This window comes from Embiotoca jacksoni, unplaced genomic scaffold, assembly GCF_022577435.1.
Source record: "Embiotoca jacksoni isolate LCO1_2020_lvr unplaced genomic scaffold, fEmbJac1.0.p SCAF_12, whole genome shotgun sequence".
Taxonomy (NCBI): Eukaryota; Metazoa; Chordata; class Actinopteri; family Embiotocidae; genus Embiotoca; species Embiotoca jacksoni.
Window position 1 is genome coordinate 5215001 of NW_027185252.1, and position 21126 is coordinate 5236126.

At 44.2% G+C, this 21126-nt stretch overlaps 3 protein-coding genes across 3 annotated transcripts in view; 1 reads left to right on the forward strand and 2 right to left on the reverse strand.

The window, feature by feature from the left end:
* camkmt (calmodulin-lysine N-methyltransferase) overlaps nt 1–5087 on the reverse strand; it is a 102390-nt gene extending 97303 nt beyond the window's left edge. The window contains exons 1-3 of the mRNA XM_069144371.1: nt 4550–5087; nt 3340–3518; nt 2608–2672 (exon numbers count right to left, since the gene is read on the reverse strand). Coding sequence (XP_069000472.1) covers nt 2608–2672; nt 3340–3518; nt 4550–4711 — 406 coding nt within the window. The 5' untranslated portion in view covers nt 4712–5087. The remainder of the gene's footprint in view (nt 1–2607; nt 2673–3339; nt 3519–4549) is intronic.
* A 25-nt stretch (nt 5088–5112) lies between these two features.
* prepl (prolyl endopeptidase like) lies at nt 5113–12701 on the forward strand. Its single transcript, XM_069144369.1, has 15 exons — nt 5113–5430; nt 6292–6420; nt 6589–6655; nt 6890–7070; nt 7208–7296; nt 7412–7538; nt 7618–7834; nt 8285–8476; nt 8634–8846; nt 8952–9127; nt 9456–9672; nt 9903–10052; nt 10602–10728; nt 11786–11874; nt 12471–12701. Exons 1-15 carry the CDS (start codon nt 5299–5301, stop codon nt 12546–12548), a joined length of 2184 nt encoding a protein of 727 aa, XP_069000470.1. The 5' UTR covers nt 5113–5298; the 3' UTR covers nt 12549–12701.
* A 98-nt stretch (nt 12702–12799) lies between these two features.
* On the reverse strand, nt 12800–20047 carry slc3a1 (solute carrier family 3 member 1). The gene is made up of 10 exons (XM_069144370.1): nt 19398–20047; nt 18135–18314; nt 17895–18040; nt 17608–17733; nt 17128–17247; nt 14874–14998; nt 14369–14570; nt 13735–13917; nt 13338–13463; nt 12800–13241 (listed from the first exon to the last, which is right to left on the reverse strand). Exons 1-10 carry the CDS (start codon nt 19771–19773, stop codon nt 12810–12812), a joined length of 2016 nt encoding a protein of 671 aa, XP_069000471.1. The 5' UTR covers nt 19774–20047; the 3' UTR covers nt 12800–12809.
* Between the last annotated feature and the right edge of the window lie 1079 nt (nt 20048–21126).

Here is a 21126-nt window from a genome sequence, read left to right on the forward strand (position 1 = left end):
GGGACACCTTCATTTAGTTTTGTCAATTTTCCGATATTACTTTTACTTTTAAATACACCTATTTTCTTACACTTTCATTTTATTAGGGCTTTGATCACTCTTTGGAAGAGTTTGGGCAGAAGGACTCCAATATCCCAGGTATTCAGAAAGCTATGTTGTCTTTGTAACATGATGTCATCTCTAAGACCCACTCTCCATTTCCTAAAATCTTCATTGAGACGCCTTCCCTCCTCCTCTGGTCTTGAAATTAAACCATTGACTCTGGCTTATCCGCACCTTAAAAAAAAAACATATTGTTCACATATGCGCACAGTTGTGGGACAAACACAATAGCCGGTAGAGTGGGTCATGCTGAGAGGGGGTAGCAATTTTAAGCTGAGTCCACACATTTTGGAAGCAGTAGGCTAATCCGGCCAGGCTTTTTAGCCTGCTATTCAGGAGGACAAGGACCCCTAGGATTTGGGCTTGTCCACACCTCAGGGGTAGGGGATTATCAAGACAGCAGGATAGGTGGAGAGGGTGTGATGGTGGCTGACGTGAATATGTGTTTATTAGCACAGTAGCAGTAGATTTCTGAAGGCATTGTGCTTGGCTGTATATCTTTCTGAGGAGTACACATAAGTCAGTATGTGTGTGTTAGCGTATTTCTCTCTGTCTATCTGACTCCCACCCCCAAAAATATACCCTAGAGCTTTGACAGGGTCACCTCTGGGCCTTTCAGAGCCTCCTCTCAACCAGTCCTAATTGATCTCACGCATTACTAGTCCCAAACATGGGATGGAGAACAGGAGGGAGATGGCTGCCCCATTGTTTGAGGAACGAGTTTCCCCTTGCTAGTGGCTCTCCACTCCTTATACACACACACAAACACACACTAACACACACACACACACACACACACACACACACACACACACACACACACACACACACACACACACACACCACCTCTGGCATGCCCACCCACCATCCTCCCCTTTCCTCCCCTCCTCTCCTCTATGCTCTCATCTCCGGCTGTGCTAATCCACTGACCAAGTCAGGAACTCAGTTACCCATCTGGCGAAGCATGACTCCAGCTGGGAGGGCAGTGGGATGGAGGGGTGGGAGGAAGAAAGAGGAGCAACAGTGAGAGGAGTAAATTGAGAAAGAGGAATGCCGACGAGGGGCACGCTTTAAGGAGTGGTAGGGAGAAAGTCTTTTATACTCGTTCCGACTTTATACATACTGAAGGAGGAACAGAATGAAGAACAGAGTGAACCGTAAAGAACAGTGAAGGCCACTGAAGTGGTACAAGGTAAAAACGTGATGACCTCTTCTTTTCCAAACAATAAAGTACTGATCCTCTTGTCTCCTTGTAGAGAAAAGGGATTGCCCATTCTAGCAGATTGGAATGAGAGTTGCCACTGAGCTCTGTCATGACTTAAATGGCCTGATTCCGGTGTGGCCCCTGGCTATGACGTTCACCTCTGACCCTGACTCCTGTGGAACCATCTGGCTGGTTAACACTAACCCACGACCTTTCCCAAATACATCACATGCCCGTGAAGATGGACCTGCAGAAAGGGGTACATAATGACTTCAAAGGGAACTCTAAGTGTATTGTCAGTGGAGCAGAGCTGTGAGGCTAAATGCATATTTATATTACCCATATTTTAATCACTGCCTTTACATATGTGTCACTGCTGTTGCTAATTGGTACTTAACTTAATGCTACAGTATTTTATACTGTGGAAACTTCCACAGAGATGGGCCAGAAAGTTGGATTCTATTGTATACAAGTCTATAATTAAGCAAAATATTTTGGTAATGCCACAAATACACAAGCAAAGCCATTAACATTGCAGGCTCTTAAGTATGTATAACTAATTACAGTTATTCCAAATGTAATCTTAAAATCTACACTGCTGGATTGTTTGAAAAACACAAACTGTATGCGTGACTAATTGTAAACAACACTCCTGCATGTCTAGATAAAATACCTCAGTGACTGAATTCACGTTGCTAAACTATAAAAGCAATAACTGTACAAAACAGAGTAAGACTTAATTTTAAAAAAAAAACAGAAGAAAACCCAGTCAAGTGTAACGCTTCAAAACTGCCTCACAGATTGAAGGTCAGAATCAAAGTTGTTGTGTTTCAAGCGATGCTACTCCACTCGGTATCGTTGAGAATGTACAAATCCTTGTTCGAGTCATGTTCTTTCCTTTCTCCCAAACCACTCATCACTGTCGACGGAGGCAATAAGAAGACCGAGACCCACGTTCCTTTTAAAGGACGTCTGAAGGTAGTTGGGAGGAATGAGTACACGATAAACTGCTGTAGACGGGACACAAGAGACCCACTCTCTTTCAAAGAGATGGAATCAAACCACCTATATCAAACCATCAATCAAACACCAACAGCACACAGCATGAGGCGAACCCAAACTTGTAGTGTGTGTGTGTGTGTGTGTGTGTGTGTGTGTGTGTGTATCGGGGATAAAAGCCATGAAGTAGTTTGGGTAAAAACAAACTCCACTGTGAACACAATCACACACTTCCTTGCATAAACACACCAACACATTACAAATACAATGACTTTAAGTAGTAAAATAAAATATGTACTTACAGACATTACCAGTGTTGTCAAAGCTGTTGAGCACTTCTTTAACACGAAGAGGCCCCACGTTATCCCTGAAAAGGTACAAAAATACAGACGATTATGTCGCAGTCTGAGGAAATACACTGGTGAAACGAGATTAGAAATCTTAATCGCTATTTTAAGCATTGTTCCATAATAAAGGAATCAATAATTGAGCGCTGATTTAAATCTCAAAAGTTGACATCAATGAGTTGCAAAGTGTTTGGCAGAATTTAATTTTCTCCACACCAATAATTTTGTTGCATTTGAAAATGCAAATTTTCCCAAACAGTGACTTCTTTATTTTTAACTTTAAACATTGTTTTTAGATATTTTCTTCCAGCCTCCATGTCCAAAATCTTAAACTGTAATTTACATACTTTAATTTACAAAAGTAACTTTTTTTTAAGATATCTTATAGTTATATTTCTAACTCTTCTGTAGCCTTAACAACATGCTGTGCAATGTGATTTGTTTTAGATTTACAACAAACGACTCATTCTAGATGCTTTTCCTTAATGTCATCATACAGTACAGGCTTTATCAATACCTTTACCTTTGATGACAAAAGCAACATGACACTGTACCTGGAGCTTGCTCAATATTGATTTTAACTAGTCTGCTGTCCTTTGGTATCACGAACTGGCTTTTTGTGTGTTGCACTGTCACTGAGCCAGCATGAAACTAGAGCCTAACATGTATCCATTCAAGTGTGTGTACCTGAGTAAGGCACTGTACTCAGGAAAGTAGACACTTCTGTACTCCACCCACTGGTCATCGGCGGTATCGCTGTGGTCTTGTGCCACACGCTTTTTCCGGCTGAAAAGGTCAAACGAAGCAAACCTGCGAACAGACACCTGCTTGACTTCTGGACTGTCCACTTGCTTCTGACACAGCACCTGTGACAGAAATAAAGGGGAGGGTATGAATATCGGTATCCAGTAAACACCACATCCCGAAACTGTCAATTCCTCTCTCGGGCTGTAAATTATAATGTTTCTTGTTTTGGCTATGCTCCTTTTCACTTCAACATACAAGGCATCTTTCAGGGACACTATGTAACAGATATTTTGAGCAGATTTTACCTGTACCAATTTTTTCCAAAACATCAAAACTATATAGGTGTAGTCCGTGTCGGTGTAAACACAGTATAAAAAAAATATCTGTATGGAAAGGCAAATAAGGAATTATATATTTTCATCCTAAAGTGTTAAAAACACATTTCTTTATACAAAGCACAAAACAGACAAACAGTGCATTCATTTTATGTATTATATGATAATAAAAAAAAAAAACACTAGTATCATACAATATAAATCTCATTGGAATGTATAAAGTGATCTATCTACCTATCAAGCCATTATATCTGTCATACACATGGAGTTCATTGTTGTGTCAGCAGGAAGAAGTGGAAAATGAAGACTGTAATTTGGCTCCTTTACAGGGAGGGAGCTTTTCTTGTCAGCCCAGTGCAATGTCTGTATGATGCCCATCTATGGGAAAAAAGAGAAAAGCCCTATCTGTGCAGCGGCTGCCCTTGAGCGAAAAGGTTTTTGACCATGCGTGGCCCATCAGACTCAATGGCCGGGGGAGGAAAAAAAAAAAACAGCAAGTGGTGACGAAGTTAAAGAAGGTGATGGTTTAGGTTATACTGTATGTCAATGCAGTGGGCAGTGATAACTGACAACACCAAGATATTGCTCCCTATTTTACACAGCTCGGGCAAGGATTAAAACACTACTGTTGAACTATGTAGTACAATGTGGGAAAGTTAATTAAACAATAGCTATAGGGAGGAGACATGATCATCCTTATTATTCCATAATTATGACACAAACAATTCCAATACAGAAATAAAAATCAGAAGAAATGTTTTGGAAACGAGTTTGCGACAACAGAATAAGAGTGCAACTTGCTTTTAGGGCTGTACCTGTCTCAGGAGAATCCACCTGGCTCGGGCGACATCCGTAGTACCTCCAGTCCCATCCCGGGAGCTGTGGGAATTAGCTACGCAGGTGTCTTCATTGATATTTCCCCGCAAAGGCGAAGCCGGCTCAGGCTTTTCTGCAGTGCCGGTGGATTCCCTCTCCATTTTTTTTTTTTTTTTTAATTTTACAGGCGGTGATAAATCCGTGAGCAAATTGCCCGGCTTGCACAGCTGTCACAGTAACCGGTAGCGACGTGGTAATACAAAAATAAGGCTTCTTCTAAAAACTACACACCAACGCGAAAAATGATCGCAGACATGGCTTGACTGTAATCACCTGTTACACCCACAATGGATGCATGCTACTTCCGTACACTTTTGCCATTCGAGACATAACAGCTGATTGCCGAAAGCGCCGTGCTCGATTTTCAGCTGCAAGGGGCGAACCACTCGCGAATCGAATTCGATTATTTTAGCCTGGCGTTTCTCACTACGTCATCAAGCGGGCTTTGTTTAGGAAATCGCGCACGTGCCTCGAAATTGGTCGCCGTCCGTTGGCAACGATTTGTTGTTTACTAACAACAGAAAGGTTGATTCATCAACGGAACGGGAAACGTTTCAGGTTGAAATGCGGCGCTTTATTCGTCACAAGAAATGCCGTGAATATAAGCAGCCGTACCGACCGGTGACTGTCGGCTACTTCAAACTACCGTCGTCCGTTAATCGGGCTGATTGACCGTTAAGTCTTCGTCATGTCCGTCCTGCCGTCTCGGCTGCGTCAGTCCGTCCGTGTCCTCGCCTCGTCTCGTTCACACGTTTGGCAGCTCGCAGTTTGCAAACGGGGAACGTGGCTCTCCTTGTTTACCCAACGTGGTTACACGTCGGTAAGGGTGTTCAGTTCACGTTCAACACGCCGTTGTTGTTGTTTTGTTTTTTTACTCACCTCAGGCCTCGGTGTAAGATTACCGACTGTTAAGTTATCTCGTCGACGGCGTCAAGTCATCTATTATTCAAAACGGTGTCTCTTCACCGGGCTGACAAAACTGGTCTTGTTCACAGCAACAGATAAGGACGGATAAGGGCGGAAGGGCTGAAACTGACCCCCCTTTTGGATGCAACTCCTTGCACTGGCAAACTGAAGTATTATTGAGGCTCAGAGTTGGTATTTTATGCTTTCATTGTGAATAAGTGTGTGCAAGATCCCAATAAGTCTTATCATTGCGTACTATTCACATCAGCATCCGATTTATAGTCAATACAACTTAAGAATTTGTACTGATAATGTCCCCCGGGGTGCATTTCAACACTTTTATTGGTGAATAAAAGGCATTACTCTGCCCTCTGGTTATGTAACACTAACATCAAAAAATTACTCGTTTCTATTCTGTTATTGTTCAGAGTAGGTACATATTAATGATGATATTCATTTGTTTGCCCTAAAAGAGTGACTTTTTACTGCGTTGGAGGGAAAGTTTTGAGAAAGCAAAAAGTTTCATATCACTAATCCCCATTTAGAGAAATGAGCAATCTCACCTTATTATTACAGATCTGTTTGTTTACATTCCCGTAGTAAAAAAGGAAATAACAGACTACTGAGCGGTTTAAATGCCGCGTTACTTTGCCCTTATGACTTTTGCATGGGAAACGGGTATCTTGATTGGAATAACGGTGGCTCTTGCCAGCGGAGCCTGTAGTTACAGTCCCGTAAGGGTCTTTCTATAGTTTACAAAGTTGTTTAATTTCAGGACACTTCAATCTCATCATCTGATCACCTCAGCTCTGGACTTGAGAGGTACAAGGACTTGCAGAAGTACTTTAGGAAGAGACTGAAGGCAACTTATCGCAGGTTCTCCAACATACCTGATTACTCAGTGGTAAGACCTGCCTTCTTTCCTCTGTGGGGCTGGTGGATAAAACATTGAAATTAAAACGTTATTCTAATCATCAAAATAAATAACAGGTTCACGTCATTCATCCAGCAGTTTGAGGGATTTGTGAAATTCCACGTTATTTTTACAGTTCTCTGATTTCTCTTGTTGCAGGTCCATGGACATCAGCATGTTTATTTCGTTGAAGGTGACAGCGTCTACAGACTGGACAAGAGTCGGAGTAAGCAGACAACACGAATACAGTTTCAAGCCACAAACTCAGCAGCAGAGACCATGTAAAGATCTGCCAAACATAAAAGGAGATCACAGAAGTTAACATGCGGAACCTTTTTTGTTTTTGTTTTACTATAACCCTGTTTCCATGTCTGCTGCTTATTATGCAATCCCATTATTAGGACTTGTTAGTGACTTTCTAACTTGTTTGGATGACTCAGTTTCCTCTCGTTGTTTTTAGGTGAGCCTGAGCCAGAGCAGGTGTTAGATCTAGGACAAGTCTCTGGAGGGGAGGAGAAGACCGGAGTTGAGAATGAAGAGAAGAAGCAGAGGTTTCAGTGCACAGTCCAGAGAATACGTCTGTCCCCACAGGAAAAGCATCTCGCTGCAACCCTGAAATTTAGTCACAAAGAAGAGCTGCGGTAAATCAAACAGAACTGTATCAAACGTACACAATTACCCTTTTTTTTTTTTTTTTTTTTTTTTCTTTTATATGGTTAATTTCAAACTGTTATACTTACTGAATTCATGAGTGGATGTTTATGCTGTGATAAACCAGGTTTGTGGTTGTGAGACTTGGAAGGCGAAATGTCCTCGCTGGGAATCCCGGAGACATCATAATCACTCTGGAGAAAGTCTTCAGCTTTGGTAAATTTGAAATATTTTTCGCTTGTAAAACCTGTATTTCAGTTGCACTACAGGTAACATAGCACTGGCTAAAATATATGTATTAAATTGTGTATGCTTGTGTTCGTGGTTGTAGAGTGGGCCACAGATGATGTCCTGTTTTACACAACTCTGGAGGGTCTACGCTCCAGCGCAGTGTTTCGTCTGGACCTGAACTCCAGCGGCAGCAGGATAACCTCTGTATATGAGGAACCACAACCTGAGTAAGTGTAACTAACGTGGCATATGTAAGCTATCTCTACTCCTACACTGGCTCTGATTTAAACACCAAGATCCCCGCAGCGTGTTTGTGGAGGTTTCCCTGTCCAGAGACCGACAGATCCTGACCATCAACTGCAACAGCAGGACCAGTTCAGAGGTGCTGCTAAGTGATGTCACCGCGTCCCATTTAGAGCCTTTTGTGGTTCAGCCATGCCAGCTGGACCTCCTATACCACGTGGAGCACTGGAGAAAGTGGCTTATTATCCTGGCTAATACAGGGCCTGGACAAGAATATCAGGTAGGGTTGGTGCAATACACAGTCCAATGCCATATTTCACTCTTTTCAAACTAACAAACTTTTGTCCACACACCTGTCTGAGGAACTGAGTGGGGATGGACTCCAGGCTACCACCGCTCAAGCACCTACCTAGCATATACTATTAGCCTGCATGTGAGGCATTTAGGGAGCGTCTGTAAATTGTTCCTACAGAAAATAACTTGTGTTGTACTCTCCCTCTCTAGACTGAATGAGTCTCTGCATGCATATCAATCACACACCGCATCACCGACCACGAGTAAATTCTCAACCTGTCATACATACACGGTATAAACAGATGCTGTTTAGTCCATAAATTCCTCTGAAATACAACAACCTTATCGCCAGAGAAACCTGCATAAATGCTTTATCTTCTGAAGACACTGGAATAATTCAGACAAAAGGAGATTTATCCTTCTGTGTGCTCACTAGGTGGTGCAGGCCCCTCTCTCAGAACCATCCATGGTCTCCTGGGTCTCTTTGTTTGCCCCTGGCCCAGGCACCACAGTCAAAGACATGGACATAGTCGGAGACCATTGTGTGTTGGTTGCAAGAACACCTTCCAGTGAACTCGTCCTTATTGTGGTCCCGCTTACCCATCCCAAGGAAGCATACGTTGTACAGGTCAGTCTGACCGAAAACTCAGTTTTACTTATATTTTCTCTATGAAGCTTCTTTTTTTTTTTTTTTTTTTTTTTCTTGCTCTTATTCTTAATTCGTTGTTGATAAATTGCTTTGTCGTCAAATCTTACTCACTCTTATATTTCTACACTCTCCAAAGCTCCCATCCTGGGCTTGTACCATCGAAACCAGGAAACCAGGCCTGGCAGACCAACAAAATGAGTTTGAATTCCTGATCTCATCTCCAGTCCAGCCACCGGTGCCATACTGTCTGTACCCGGAGAATGGGATGCTTTTGTCTGGCGCTGAAGATGGGTCCTCCCCAGACAGCCAAGTCAGTTATATCACCACACGCTTGGAGGCCTGCAGCCAAGTGAGAATACTCGACATATAAGACGCATGCACAAACACTGACGATTTGACATTTAAAGTCACCCCATCCAGCCTACAAACAACTCCCCCTGCCTGACCTCTGTAGGACGGTAGCTTGGTGCCAGTGACACTGCTTCATGCCGTACCCGTGGAGGGTCTGAGACAGGCGCCACTGCTGGTCCATGTCTACGGCGCTTATGGCAGAGATCTCAACATGGAGTTCTGCCCAGAGAAAAGACTGCTGCTGGAGCAGGGCTGGGCTCTGGCCTACTGCCACATCAGGTAATGTGTCGCCTCTCCAGCAACCGCAAAACTAACCTGATAGGTTCAGCTGGATATTTCCTGACAAGTAATCAGTACTGCAGGAAACTGATAAGAGGGGGAAATTAAGAATGGAATGCAACGTTTTTTTTCTTTCCCATTTTCATTTTGTTTCCTTTTGTGGTTCCTGTTGGTAACTTTTTGTTTTTATTCATCCTGGTGCCTGTCTCAACCAGGTGCCTGTTGAAAAAGAGATTCTTAATCTCAATGGGGCTCTCCTGGTTAAGTAAAGGTTAAATAAAAAAAAATGTGTTGAGGCGAATGTGTTCTTTACTTTTTCACTCTGCAGAGGTGGAGGAGAGCGCGGCCTCTCTTGGCAGAGACAAGCCCGTGTGAATGGGAAGCAGAGAGGAGTGGAGGACCTCCGAGCCGGCCTCCATCACCTTTTCTCTTTAGGAGTCTCCTCTCCTTCACTCACTGCCCTGACAGCCTGCAGTGCTGGAGCCGTGCCAGTGGGAGCACTGTGCAACAGACACCCAGACATGTTGAGGGCTGTGACACTGCAGGTAAGATGGTAAATCATTGGAGGTTCGTGTGCTTGTGTCTTGGGTTGTGCAGCTTTAAGTGTTATTCTACATCCAAAGAACAACAATAGTAGGGACTATGTTTTCCTCATTGGCTTTACCAATATGCAAGTAAGGGTTTTGTACACATTGAGTCACCTATTTCCTCATTGTAAAAGATGTCCTAAAACACATACGCAGACAGCTAACGTCATCTGTTTTCCTGTGTTCAGGCTCCTTTTCTGGACGTGTTGGGAACTATGGAGGATCCCAGCCTGCCTCTAACTCTGGAGGATAGATATGAGTGGGGGGACCCAGTGGGAAACCCGAAACACAGACACATCATCACCTCCTACTGTCCCCTTTACAACATTACTCCTCAGGTATAGAGAGGAAAACAGAACATGGAGAGAAATGTTGCTTGTGTTTTGGCTCAAAAGAAAAATGGCATTTCCTTTGCGTTACCACTTAGTCTAAGGCTTCCCTTTGTTCAGTTTTGTGCAATACTTTAAATGTCTCTGTGTTTATTGAACAATGGGTTTGATTTTGACTTGTCGGCAGCACACAATAATAAAGTTTGCCCTGCGGTATGAATTGACCAGTAATCCTAAGTAACACGGTTAATTTGTCATTGTAATTTATCTATGGCCCACATTTGGGCCCAGAACCAGTATTTCAATACCACTGGGTAAATTAGTAATTTTCAGGCTCACATAAAAACTACTGATTTGACATCTGTCTAATATAAGATGCTCTACTTTAGTCCCATGTCACACTTTTTATTTAGGAACATTCGGGACCATTAATGATGAATAACTTTGGCTCAGCATCATCTTAAAAAACAGGTTATTCATTTTGTGTGTGTGTGTGTGTGTGTGTGTGTGTGTGTGTGTGTGTGTGTGTGTGTGTTCACATGTGCTTGTGTGAGACAGAACTACCCATCAATGCTGCTGACGGCCTACAGTGGTGATGCCAGGGTTCCTCTTGCAGGTGTCCTCAAATACACTGAACAGCTGAAGAAAGCCGCTCATACACACCTCAGCATGAAGCCAAAGTCAGGTACTTACACACACACACACACACACACACACACACACACACACACACACACACACACACAACCGCTTAATCACTTGTTGACAGTAGTACAAATGTGTGTTTGAGTACACCTGTCTGTGTGAGCATTTCATCATGGATTTCCCACCTAATTTTAGGTGTCATTTCTGCATCATCAGAGGTTGTAATAGCTCAGGGTCATCTCCCAATAGTAGTGTCAGTGTGCACGTCAGGAGACGTATGACTGCCTGTCTGGGGAAGTGCTAACAGCCTTTGAAGTTCATGACCAAAGTATTGCACGGGTCACCTTGTAGTAAAGCCAGTGTGTGTGTGTGTGTGTGTGTGTGTGTGTGTGTGTCTGTGTGTATGCGTGCCAGCCAGCCAGCTAATTGCTCTCATTTCCCCCAGACAGGCTCTTTCTCCCTCTCATTTGTAATCTTCCTTCACCATGTTGGTGCTACTATTTATTTATACCTCTCTCTCTCTCTCTCTTTTTGTCTTTCTCTCTCTCTCTCTCTCTCGCTCTCTCTTCCTGTTTCAAATGCACACATTATCTCTCTCCTTCAGTCTTGCTCACTTTTCTGTTGTTAATGCACACATACAGCGGGCAGCTTAAGTGTCTGTGTATGTGTGTGCGTGTATATTGTCTCCCTAATCTGTCTCTCTCTGTCCTCCCGAGTCTTTGATAAAGTGCTGATGGCATAGACACATCCAGGCGGGTGGGCAGGCCCCCATTAGCATGGTAAAGAGATAGTGTATCAGAGCAAGAGATTAGACGCCACAGACTGGGAGCTGTCAAGGTCAAGACCGCACTTGTGAAACAGTCCGTACCACAGAGACACGGGGGCGGGGGGCGGGGGGGGGCAGGGGGATATGGAGGGGGGTTGAGAAGAGCAGGCAGTATCAGATGGGAGGATGAATGAATGATAGAAAAGGAAAGTTAGAGGAGAAAAAGAGAACAAGGCAGACACTGGGTATACTGTAAGATAAGAGAAAGTTTGAAATATCTTTCTGTCCCTTCTTTTTGCCTTTGATCTCTTCGTCTTACTTTTCCTTCTAGAACATGAACCAGCACCAAACATAGTTCTGCAGATCCAGCCTGGAGCAAATCACCTCGGACCAGAAGACTTTGAGCAAGTGCTGGAGGAGGTGAGGACATTTTAGAATAAATGGGTTTTTTTGGGGGGGTTTTTTAAGCAAGTTTTTTAAAGACGAGCTTATAAAATGTGTGCTTCTAAACATATCTACCGATACGGCAAAGTAGACACAAGAATTCTCCCGAATAAAGTCATTTCATCAGCGGCTCCTGAAGCACATCCGCGCTGAAAAGGGACAACGATCTCGAGACAATTTGTTTTTAAACGTCGGTGTGAAGTATAAGCAACTGCACAGTTGGGGTCTGAATACGAATGCATATTACACCAACAGGTCCCCACACAAATCTGCAGTCACGAGTTTAAGATTTCAGTTAAATCACGAAATCCCTTTTACCTGTGGAGGTGTCCGTGTGTTTTCCAAGCACCAAATTCAATTTCTATGCTGTTCACCCCCCAAATGCACAACACCTTTGTGACGGCGGCCAAATCGGATCAGCGCCCGATTGACCAAAGCCTCATTAAGCACCGTGTTAATATAAGTTTTGCATTTGAAACCCTCACCTCAGTTTTAGCTTTAGGAGTCGAGTTGACGAGACGCTTGACAGGCAGACTGAGACATTTGTCCTCTGTATTTTCTCCTGGACACAGGAAGCCCTCAAGCTCGCATTTCTATACACAGAGCTGGACCTTGACCCGCCTCGGCCTCCGCGCCAGAGGAAGAGATAGCGAGCCTGTTAGGAGGCAGTCGAGAACGACAACCACAGTGATTCAAACATCTACCATTACAGCCACAACACAGAGTCAAACACAACGGTGTCCAAACCTTTGACGATACCAGTGAACGAAAGACGATCTCCACAGCGAATGTATCTGTAATTTGTTCTCTTTATTGTGACATGAGTCGCTCGTCGAAGAGATCCCAAAGAATCACAATGATTTGATTGCTGTTGTGAAACTGTAATAACTGAATGCTGCTGTTCTTTCACATCAGCATTTATAAAGTATGTCAATGGCCTCCAAGTAGCAGGCCTTCTCAGAGACGTAGCACTCCGCAGGACGGTTGGGATTAAACCGAGTGTGGGTGGAGAACCGGATCACCAAACCCTCCCCGGCTTCGGTCGGGATGCCAGACTTTGGAAACACTTTGCCGTCGGTGACTCGGTTTGTGCTCATCAGCACGGTGAACTCGTCGGGTAACTCGCGAACGGAGGAGAGATTCGTGACGGCACGTTCTTTACCGAAGTTGAGCACCATGAGGTAAGCCTGCCGGTGGCCGTCCAGCTCTCTGAGGTAAGAGAAGACACTGGCGTCGGTGTGGATGTAGCAGAACCATCCACGGCGGAGGGGGAGCTCCGACTGACGCAGGGTGTTCAGGAACCGGTACTGAGCCAGAACCGAACCTCCATCTTCCTTCTGGACCTAGAAAGGAAAGAGTGGGAGAGTCGTGCAGTCAGATATAGAAGAGCAAACTCGGGTCAGACATTTGAAAATTTAAAATTTAAAAGACTTGTGTACCTTTACGTTGACGCTCTGGTAATCGGGGTGCACAGGCAGCCAGGTGATGTTGGTTCTGTTGTTAAAGCCTGCGTTCACGTCGTCACTCCACTGCATCGGAGAGCGCTCGGGGTCCCGACTGGCACTCTGCGTGGAGAGGAAAGGAACAGCTTCGGCACTTCCGCTTTGCGCATACCGGAATGAAACTCCTACACAAACCATAAACGATTCTTCCGTGAAGGTTGAATTTTTCCGTTGTTTGAAATGTAGACGTTCATTATCATGTTGTATTCATGCCTATTTATTGTCTACACATTTGCTTTCTGTTCTGAATGACATCAATTAAACATTGTGCATCTGCTACGCCCTCGGCAGAGTTGTCTGAAATGTGTTTTGTCAGCGTGTGCACGGTACTGACTGCATTGTATCTGCCAGCAGGGTCCTGCATCTGACCCTCTGTGACATTAATGTTCTCCATGCCGATCTCCTCGCCGTAGTAGGTGGTGGGCGTGCCCGGGAGGGTCAGCAGCAGCATGTTGATGACACGAACGTAGGCCTGACCAGCACTGGAGGCAATGCGAGGCCTGTCGTGGTTCCCGACCTGATGACAGTGGAGAGACGAGGTGGAGGGGAGGGTGAGATAAGTAAGAGTTGAGGTCTGAGGGGGGGAAAAAAACAACTTTTTGTTACAACCTGTGTAACATATAGTATATCCTGTGGTTGTAAAGATATGGAAGTGAAGAGAAGAGAAGCCTGATGTAACCAGACGATATATTGAGTTGTCCAGCCGGCCATAGTTATGAGGGATTAAAGACACTAATTACAAGGTCTCAGCATGCATGTCACACAAGTACCACAATGTGTAGCTGATGCCAAACCAGATCCTGAGAACCCTGATTTGAGCTTTATTTTTATTTTTTTTACCAAGAATCACACGTAACTAGAAAAAAAAAAAATAATAATCTGTTTTGAAGGCAGATTATTTGGCTCGCATGGTGTCTTTTGTAAAGAAGCCAGGAAACTGATATCTAAATGTGACTGTGGTGACTCACCACCCAGTTGGACCACAGTCCTTTGGGCATGTTGGACATCCAGAGGTGGATGAGCTGTTGAACCCACAAGCCGCTGGTGTTCTGAGGTAAGTCCAGCAGGTAGAAGTTAAAGGGGAAGTCGCTTTCTTTAACCAGCGGGGTGCTGTAGTACATCATGGTCTTGTCCACCTCGTGGTAATCGTAGGACTCTGTCACCATGAACCTGCAGCGCAGCAGCAGCTTATGTTGCGTGTGATAACATATAAACTAAAGTAACGGACACTGTTACATCTGTCCCGGATGTTAACCTGCCTGAAAACAGGACGGAGCTACACAAATTGTAAGTATAACATTTGACTAGTGTGATGCAATACAATGCACAAGGCCGTTTAAAATGAATGGCGCTTTTTTTTTTCTTTTTCTTTTTTTTTTTTTGCATTATATGTAGTGAAATGAAGTAGCTGAGAGCATCACCAGTCTCAGTTTTGAGCAGAATGTTATTGAATGCACCGAACAGCTCCCACACCTGTATCTGCCGGGCTCCCGACTGTAGATGTCCATCTCCGCCCTCCAGCCCCGCAGCAGGTCATGCAAGCCCACCTGACTGGTGGTGTAGTCATGGTGGAGATCCCACTCTGTAGTTACAGACTCCTGGAGGGAAATATGAAGGAGATGATGTCGTCGTGAAATTCCCGGCCTGTTAATCTCCTCGCAGCCCAAGTGTCTCAGTTCTAGTTTTTAATATTTGTTAAAGCGAGGGAGTCGCGGTGCATTCGTGGTAAAGAGATTATTTTTTTCTTCTGCCCTCTTGAGAGTCCGGAGAGCTCGGCTCTAAATGTCTTCCTTTGTCAGACCACAGCACAGAGTCCAGTCCCGGGCCTGGTGGGTGGAATTTAAATAGAAACCGGATACGCTGAGAATAGAGGCCAAGTAACACTTGACTTTGGGTTCGGTTATGTGTGAGGAGAGTTTCAATTTAAGTTTTGTGCTAATATTGATGCAATCTTTTTTTTTTTTTTTCCCCTAAAGGTTCTGATAAAACAAGTTAAAGAAAACAGTGTACAGGGAAAACAAAAAAAAAAAAAGGAACAGGCAGAAAAACGTGTATTAAGTTATAATCCTGGGGGGATTTTTTTTTTTTTTTAACTCACTATTGTTAACTGCAACAACCGGTGCAAAGCGTTAAGATGACAGTTTTAAGGGAATCAGCCTGGTACACGCTTCAGTCCTGAACACCTTATTCAGCGACAGTGACATAGTACTCCTAAAAAAAATAAAAATAAACACGACTTTCTCATGTGTTGCAACATATGATAACATGGAGGGGGGGGGGGATGTGTGTGGAAAGGTTTTCACTTCTACATTATACCATGAAAAGGTTTCAAAACTTCTCATGGGCAAAATACACGTTTCACACGTGTACAATCACACGTGTACGATCACACGTGTACGATCACACGTGTACGCGGCCACCTGAGCCAGCGAAGGACACTTGAAAGCCTCAACCTGCGGTAAACCCACGAACGCCAGAATGATAACAGATAAGTTGATCAGTAACAACAGGCTCATTCATATTCGAGGCTGTGGTCAAATCCTCGTCATCCCAATAAACACATACCCGTGACTCTTTAATGAAACGCTTCAGTTCCACTGTTCAGTAAACGTTTGACGATCTCAAGAGCCGACCGACGACTCGATTAGTTCAAACGTCGCTGCAGCGCGGTGGGGAATTTAGTTGTAAAGCTAAAGCAGCGAGTACGTCCTCTCAGTCAACACTTAAGTAGACAAGTCAGGTCCAGTGTTGTGGTATTACTCCGCAGTGGTAAGTAAATCCCAGTGACTTGCTAATCCACCAAAATATGCTTCTTTTCGACTAATCTTTCCTCCGTGAGAAATTACTTCAGCCCCCGCGGAACAAAAAAGTCTTTCTTGGTGAGCTTAGCTCTGCCAGTATCAACGATCACCCTTTGAATTCCCAGAACGGCATTTTCTCCAGGCGACCCTGACATTTAAACCGCAGTTAAATTCACGGTACAACACGTACAGTGTGAACTCTCCCGCTCGGCTGTTGATTGCGTTTGTTTCATCAGCTCCATCGCTGCTTCGGTGGATCTGCTTTTACGCATCAGATTGGTCCAATCTGGACTCTTCAACATGTCATATTTTATATAACTTAATTATAACTGATTAACCAGACTGAACTTTGAGCTGTAGAAAAAGGCTCCGCAGTTTGCGCCCAACTGAAATAAACAGCACGAGCCATACCTAACAAACTGCGACCATTCTCGACAACGCAAATGAGGGCCAATGGCGCCATTGTTTTTATTTCATAACATTTTTCTTAAAAACGTGGCAACAACCTAAAAGGAATTTAATGAAATACCGAGTAAACCACAGAACTCATCAGGGCAGTGTCTCCCTCAAAACATTGTGTAAACGCATCTATTGCCTTCACATCAATGTCTCCAAAACAGCTACAACTGTAAATAATTGAAGAATTCTCCCTCAGATGTCAGTGACTGAACTGCACTTTGATTAAAGGTGAAACTGGGCCTCCCACGAGCGTTACACCCGCGCTGCCACTCGACGCGGATCCGTTTCAGACGGACCTCACCGTCTCCGGTGGACCGCGTCGAGCGAGCGCGAGGACAAACAGCTGCTGGAACAAAGCCAGCAGCTACCGGTCACAACCGGTGTCCTTAGAGATGAACGATTTCAGCTGAACTCAACAAATTTGAAGTCAGGTTTGATGTTCTGAGGCACAGGGAGGAAACGCTCACCGCTGGTTGGTTTGGATCCACCTGCGGTTCGTCCCGCAAGTGTGCAGCCTCCAGGATGTGCTTCACCGCGTCCATCCGGAAACCGTCCACTCCCTTCTCCAGCCAGAAATGAATGATATCCTAAAATGTAATCACACGTTTGGAATGAGGAAGCAGTATTGTCTGCAATACATGGAAACGGCCGAGTAAGAAAAATGGCGTCAGCGGTGTGCGTCACGGGATTATCGAGTACAAACGATGTAAACGCGGGTGCAGCCCGTCATTCAGTCGTACTTTGTGTCGCAGCAGTTAATCCCACACGGGTAACCTGGTTTTAGTTGAGATGTTTAAACAGATCGTCACGTATCACTGCTACGGATTACGCAGGATTTGGGGTCAAGTGGCGAAGACGCAACAGATGAGGATTGACACAAGATTCTAGTTCGTGAGTCGCTGGAGAACCTGCTTTCAGAAATGAGCCAGCAGCCGAGGTGATCTTACCGTCATCTCTTTGCGGACACGTGGGTTCCTGAAGTTCAGGTCCGGTTGCTCTTTGAGGAACTGGTGCAGGTAGCATTGCCCTCTGACATCGTCGTAGGTCCACGACGAGTTCCCAAACACGCTCACCTGAGTCGAAGGAGGGGAGACAAATCCCATCGGATCAGCGTATTAGGAGAAAGTTTCAGCTCCAAATCCTCCCATCGAATTCCAGTGCGTCACGCCAACACACAGTGCAGTGTACGAGTGAAGGTCCGACCAGGCTAGAGCGGATCAGTACAAGTACCAACCCAGTTATTAGGCCTCGGAGCGGTTGCGTTGCAGTCGGTCCAGACGTAGTAATCTTCATACTGAGGATCTCTAGTCCGACTCAGGTTGAACCAGCGGTGTCGGTCACTGGTGTGATTGGGAATGAAATCCATGATCATCTTCAAACCTGGCGGAAACACATTATCATGAGTCCCTGCCGCCCCCAACAACGAGACGCTCGCACGTCTTTACAGGAACAGGGGAACGATACGAATAAACACCTTTGTTGTGCATTCCAGCCAAGAGTTCTTCGAAGTCCTGCATGGTTCCAAAGAGCGGGTCGACGGCTCGGAAATCCTCCACGTCGTAGCCGAAGTCCTTCATGGGAGAGCGGTAGAAAGGACTGATCCACACCGACTTGATGTTGAGGTACTGGAAGTGATCCAGCTGCTCCAGAATTCCTGCCGGACCGGAGACACCAGTGATGCATACTAGATGCTGAAATCCACGGTCCCAGTGTTATCGGTTCAAAGACGGCGCAGAGTAAAAACTTAAAGCCGACGCTGCAAACACGAGAGTTAACGACTCAAACGGTGTTAGAAATCAAAACAATTTTGAAAGAAAATGTGAATTTTGTACAGAGCTGTCCATAAACAATGAAATGGTTATGTGCCATCACATATGAGGGTTTGTGCTTTAAATTATAAATTAAAAGTCCTAGTTAAAGGGGGAAAAACTTGGGACACTCTTATTAGTTCCTTGACTGTGTTTCATGTTGTCACAACACAGGAGAACCTTCGTGTGCAAACGGTCAATCTTATTTAAATCAGTTGCCTGAGTGTCTTAAAAATAATGTTTCTGGCCACTTAGACTTCAAGTTCCACACCGATGGATTAAGTTGCTTTTATTATAGTTCAGTGCAGTTTTCTAAAAACAGAAACTAAAGTTAAAGTACATCCAATTCATGTATTTACAATATTTTCTGACCAGTAGCTCAAAAAATATAAAATATTAAATTATTCCCAAGTTTTATTAATCAGTAATAAACCAAGGATAACAGCAACCTCTGGGCTGACTGTGAAAACTCCCATCTAGTTGTGTATTTTTTTTTTTTTTGTATGGTTTGGTAAGAAGGATTTAGTAATTTAAGTAAAAGGTCCCGTAAATAAAGTTCTGTTTGAAAATACAAAATGTCAAACAAAGTCAACATTCACACAGTTCAGAGCCTTTCATATTTTTTTTTCATTTTAATTTGAAGTATCTTAAATGTTTTGGATACGTAGGTAGCGTGTTCCCTGTAAAATGCAGGACCGTAATTTGGAAATACTTGGGTAAAGTAGCCTACCTAAAATAACGAGTATATTTTAGTATTCAGGCCTACTTTTCATCGCCGCCATTGGGACGTCATTGCAGAAATTGAAATGAGGACACTGGCAACAATGTTAACAAGAACATGTAAAGACAAAATCAAATATTTCTGACCCCTTTGCACGATCTTTGTCACAGCCTGCAGCAGTGTCGGTATTTTTTTTTTTTTTTTTTACCTTTGAGGTCCCCGACTCCATCCCCATCCGAGTCCTTGAAGGAGCGGGGGTACACCTGGTACACCGGGGAGGCCTGCCACCAGCTCAGGCACCGCGGGGAGAGCGCGATGACCGTGATGGTGATCGCCACCAGCGCCAGAGTGCAGCACACCGTCAGCCAGAACAGGATCTCCCGGGGCACCCGGTACCGGGCCTGGGAGGAGTACAGCAGCAGCACCTCCTTGGGCATCCCGGCGTAGGGTCGGAGCTGCGTGTACTCCTTAACCGGGTCCGAGTCCTGCTTCTCCCCGGAGCCGACGCTGCCGCTGTCCGCCGCTGACCCACCGCCGTCTTCATCCTGGTAGCCCGGGTTTCTGGTGCACTCGCCCAGCTCCATATCACCGGTGTCCTTTTTACAAATCTAAATCAGAAAACAAACCGCGCTGGTTCCTCTTCAGAGAGACTGAGAGTCTGGAGGACAGGACGTAATGTTAACTGCTGAGAAGAGGGTCATAGTACAAGTACGTACGTGCACACGCACGCACGCACGCACACACACACACACACCAGTGGCACCTGTGGAATGTGGGAAATGTGTGTAAACTGAAGAGTTGATGGGACTGGTTACAGATTAGCATTTCTTGTTGCAGTGCTGGTTGAGAGATAGTGCAGTTTACTTACTTAACACAATGTAAAACTAAAAGTACAAGGAAGTTAACTTGTAGTTTTTGTAAATAATTAATGGTTTTACTTGTGTACTTTTTTTTTTTTAAAGCACTTTATTACATTTTTTTTTAAAACTTAATAAAGTATACGTGAAGAATGTGTTACGGTGGAGTAAAGCAGATGCACCAATGTGTAGGCTGCATTTTCATTTTGAGTGACCAAGATGCAGCCAATTTAAATAAAGAATGTCATCTTGGATGTTCTGTCTGGGTCCCAGCATCACATGTTTCAGGCTCGTTAAGTTGTCCTCTGTAATTTAAAAAAATAATCAACAAAGTAGGCCTAACTACGGCTGCCAAATTAAACCATAGCGGTTAAGCCTCACGATGGGAGGGTCCCGGGTTGTCTCCGGGGACACTCCGGCTTCCTGCCGCCGTCCAAAGACATGCATGTCAGGTTAACCGGTGATTCTATCAATTCTGGTCCGTCTCTGTGTGTGTTGGCCCGGCGATCCGTCCAGGTTGTACCCTGCCTTCAGAAGTCACACTATTATAAATGACATCGCAACAACATTGTAGGAACGACTGTTGGTGCTTTCATAAAATATCTTGAGATTTTTTTTGCCAAATCATCATTAATATGGATTTAATGACTAAGTAGGAAAAGGCAAATAATAGAACAGTGTGGTAAATTCAGAAAATTACATCACTTCACTGAACGCAGCCTTCAAACCAGGAAAAGAGAACAATTATGACATGTGGAATCCCAAAATCTAATATCTAATCATTATAATAATATATTGTCCAGCCCTACTATTAGTGCGACCGGTGTACCTCTGAAAATCATTTTTAAACACAAACTGCAGAAATCGAGTCACGACAATAAGACTGTGCAAGACACCAAATGGACAAAATGACAAAACTTGATCTGAACGGTTTCAATCATTTGTGCCTCCCTTCAGAGCGAAACGACAAAACTAACAAAGCTGTGGCTTTAGCAGAAACCAGGCTGTGTCCAAGCAACTTACGGTTCCCAACACTTTACATAATATATATATAATTAAAAAAAAAAGAAACATTTAAGG

Excerpts from the sequence above, each read along its gene's own strand:
- prepl (XM_069144369.1), top strand. The coding sequence starts at position 5,299 with ATGTCCGTCCTGCCGTCTCGGCTGCGTCAGTCCGTCCGTGTCCTCGCC. Across the intron at positions 5,431-6,291 it reads CCCAACGTGGTTACACGTCG|GACACTTCAATCTCATCATC; the intron begins GTAAGGGTGTTC and ends GTTTAATTTCAG. Across the intron at positions 7,539-7,617 it reads TATGAGGAACCACAACCTGA|CGTGTTTGTGGAGGTTTCCC; the intron begins GTAAGTGTAACT and ends AGATCCCCGCAG.
- slc3a1 (XM_069144370.1), bottom strand. The coding sequence starts at position 19,773 with ATGGAGCTGGGCGAGTGCACCAGAAACCCGGGCTACCAGGATGAAGAC. Across the intron at positions 18,041-18,134 it reads GGCTGGAATGCACAACAAAG|GTTTGAAGATGATCATGGAT; the intron begins GTGTTTATTCGT and ends TGTTTCCGCCAG. Across the intron at positions 14,999-17,127 it reads TGGATCCAAACCAACCAGCG|GAGTCTGTAACTACAGAGTG; the intron begins GTGAGCGTTTCC and ends ATTTCCCTCCAG.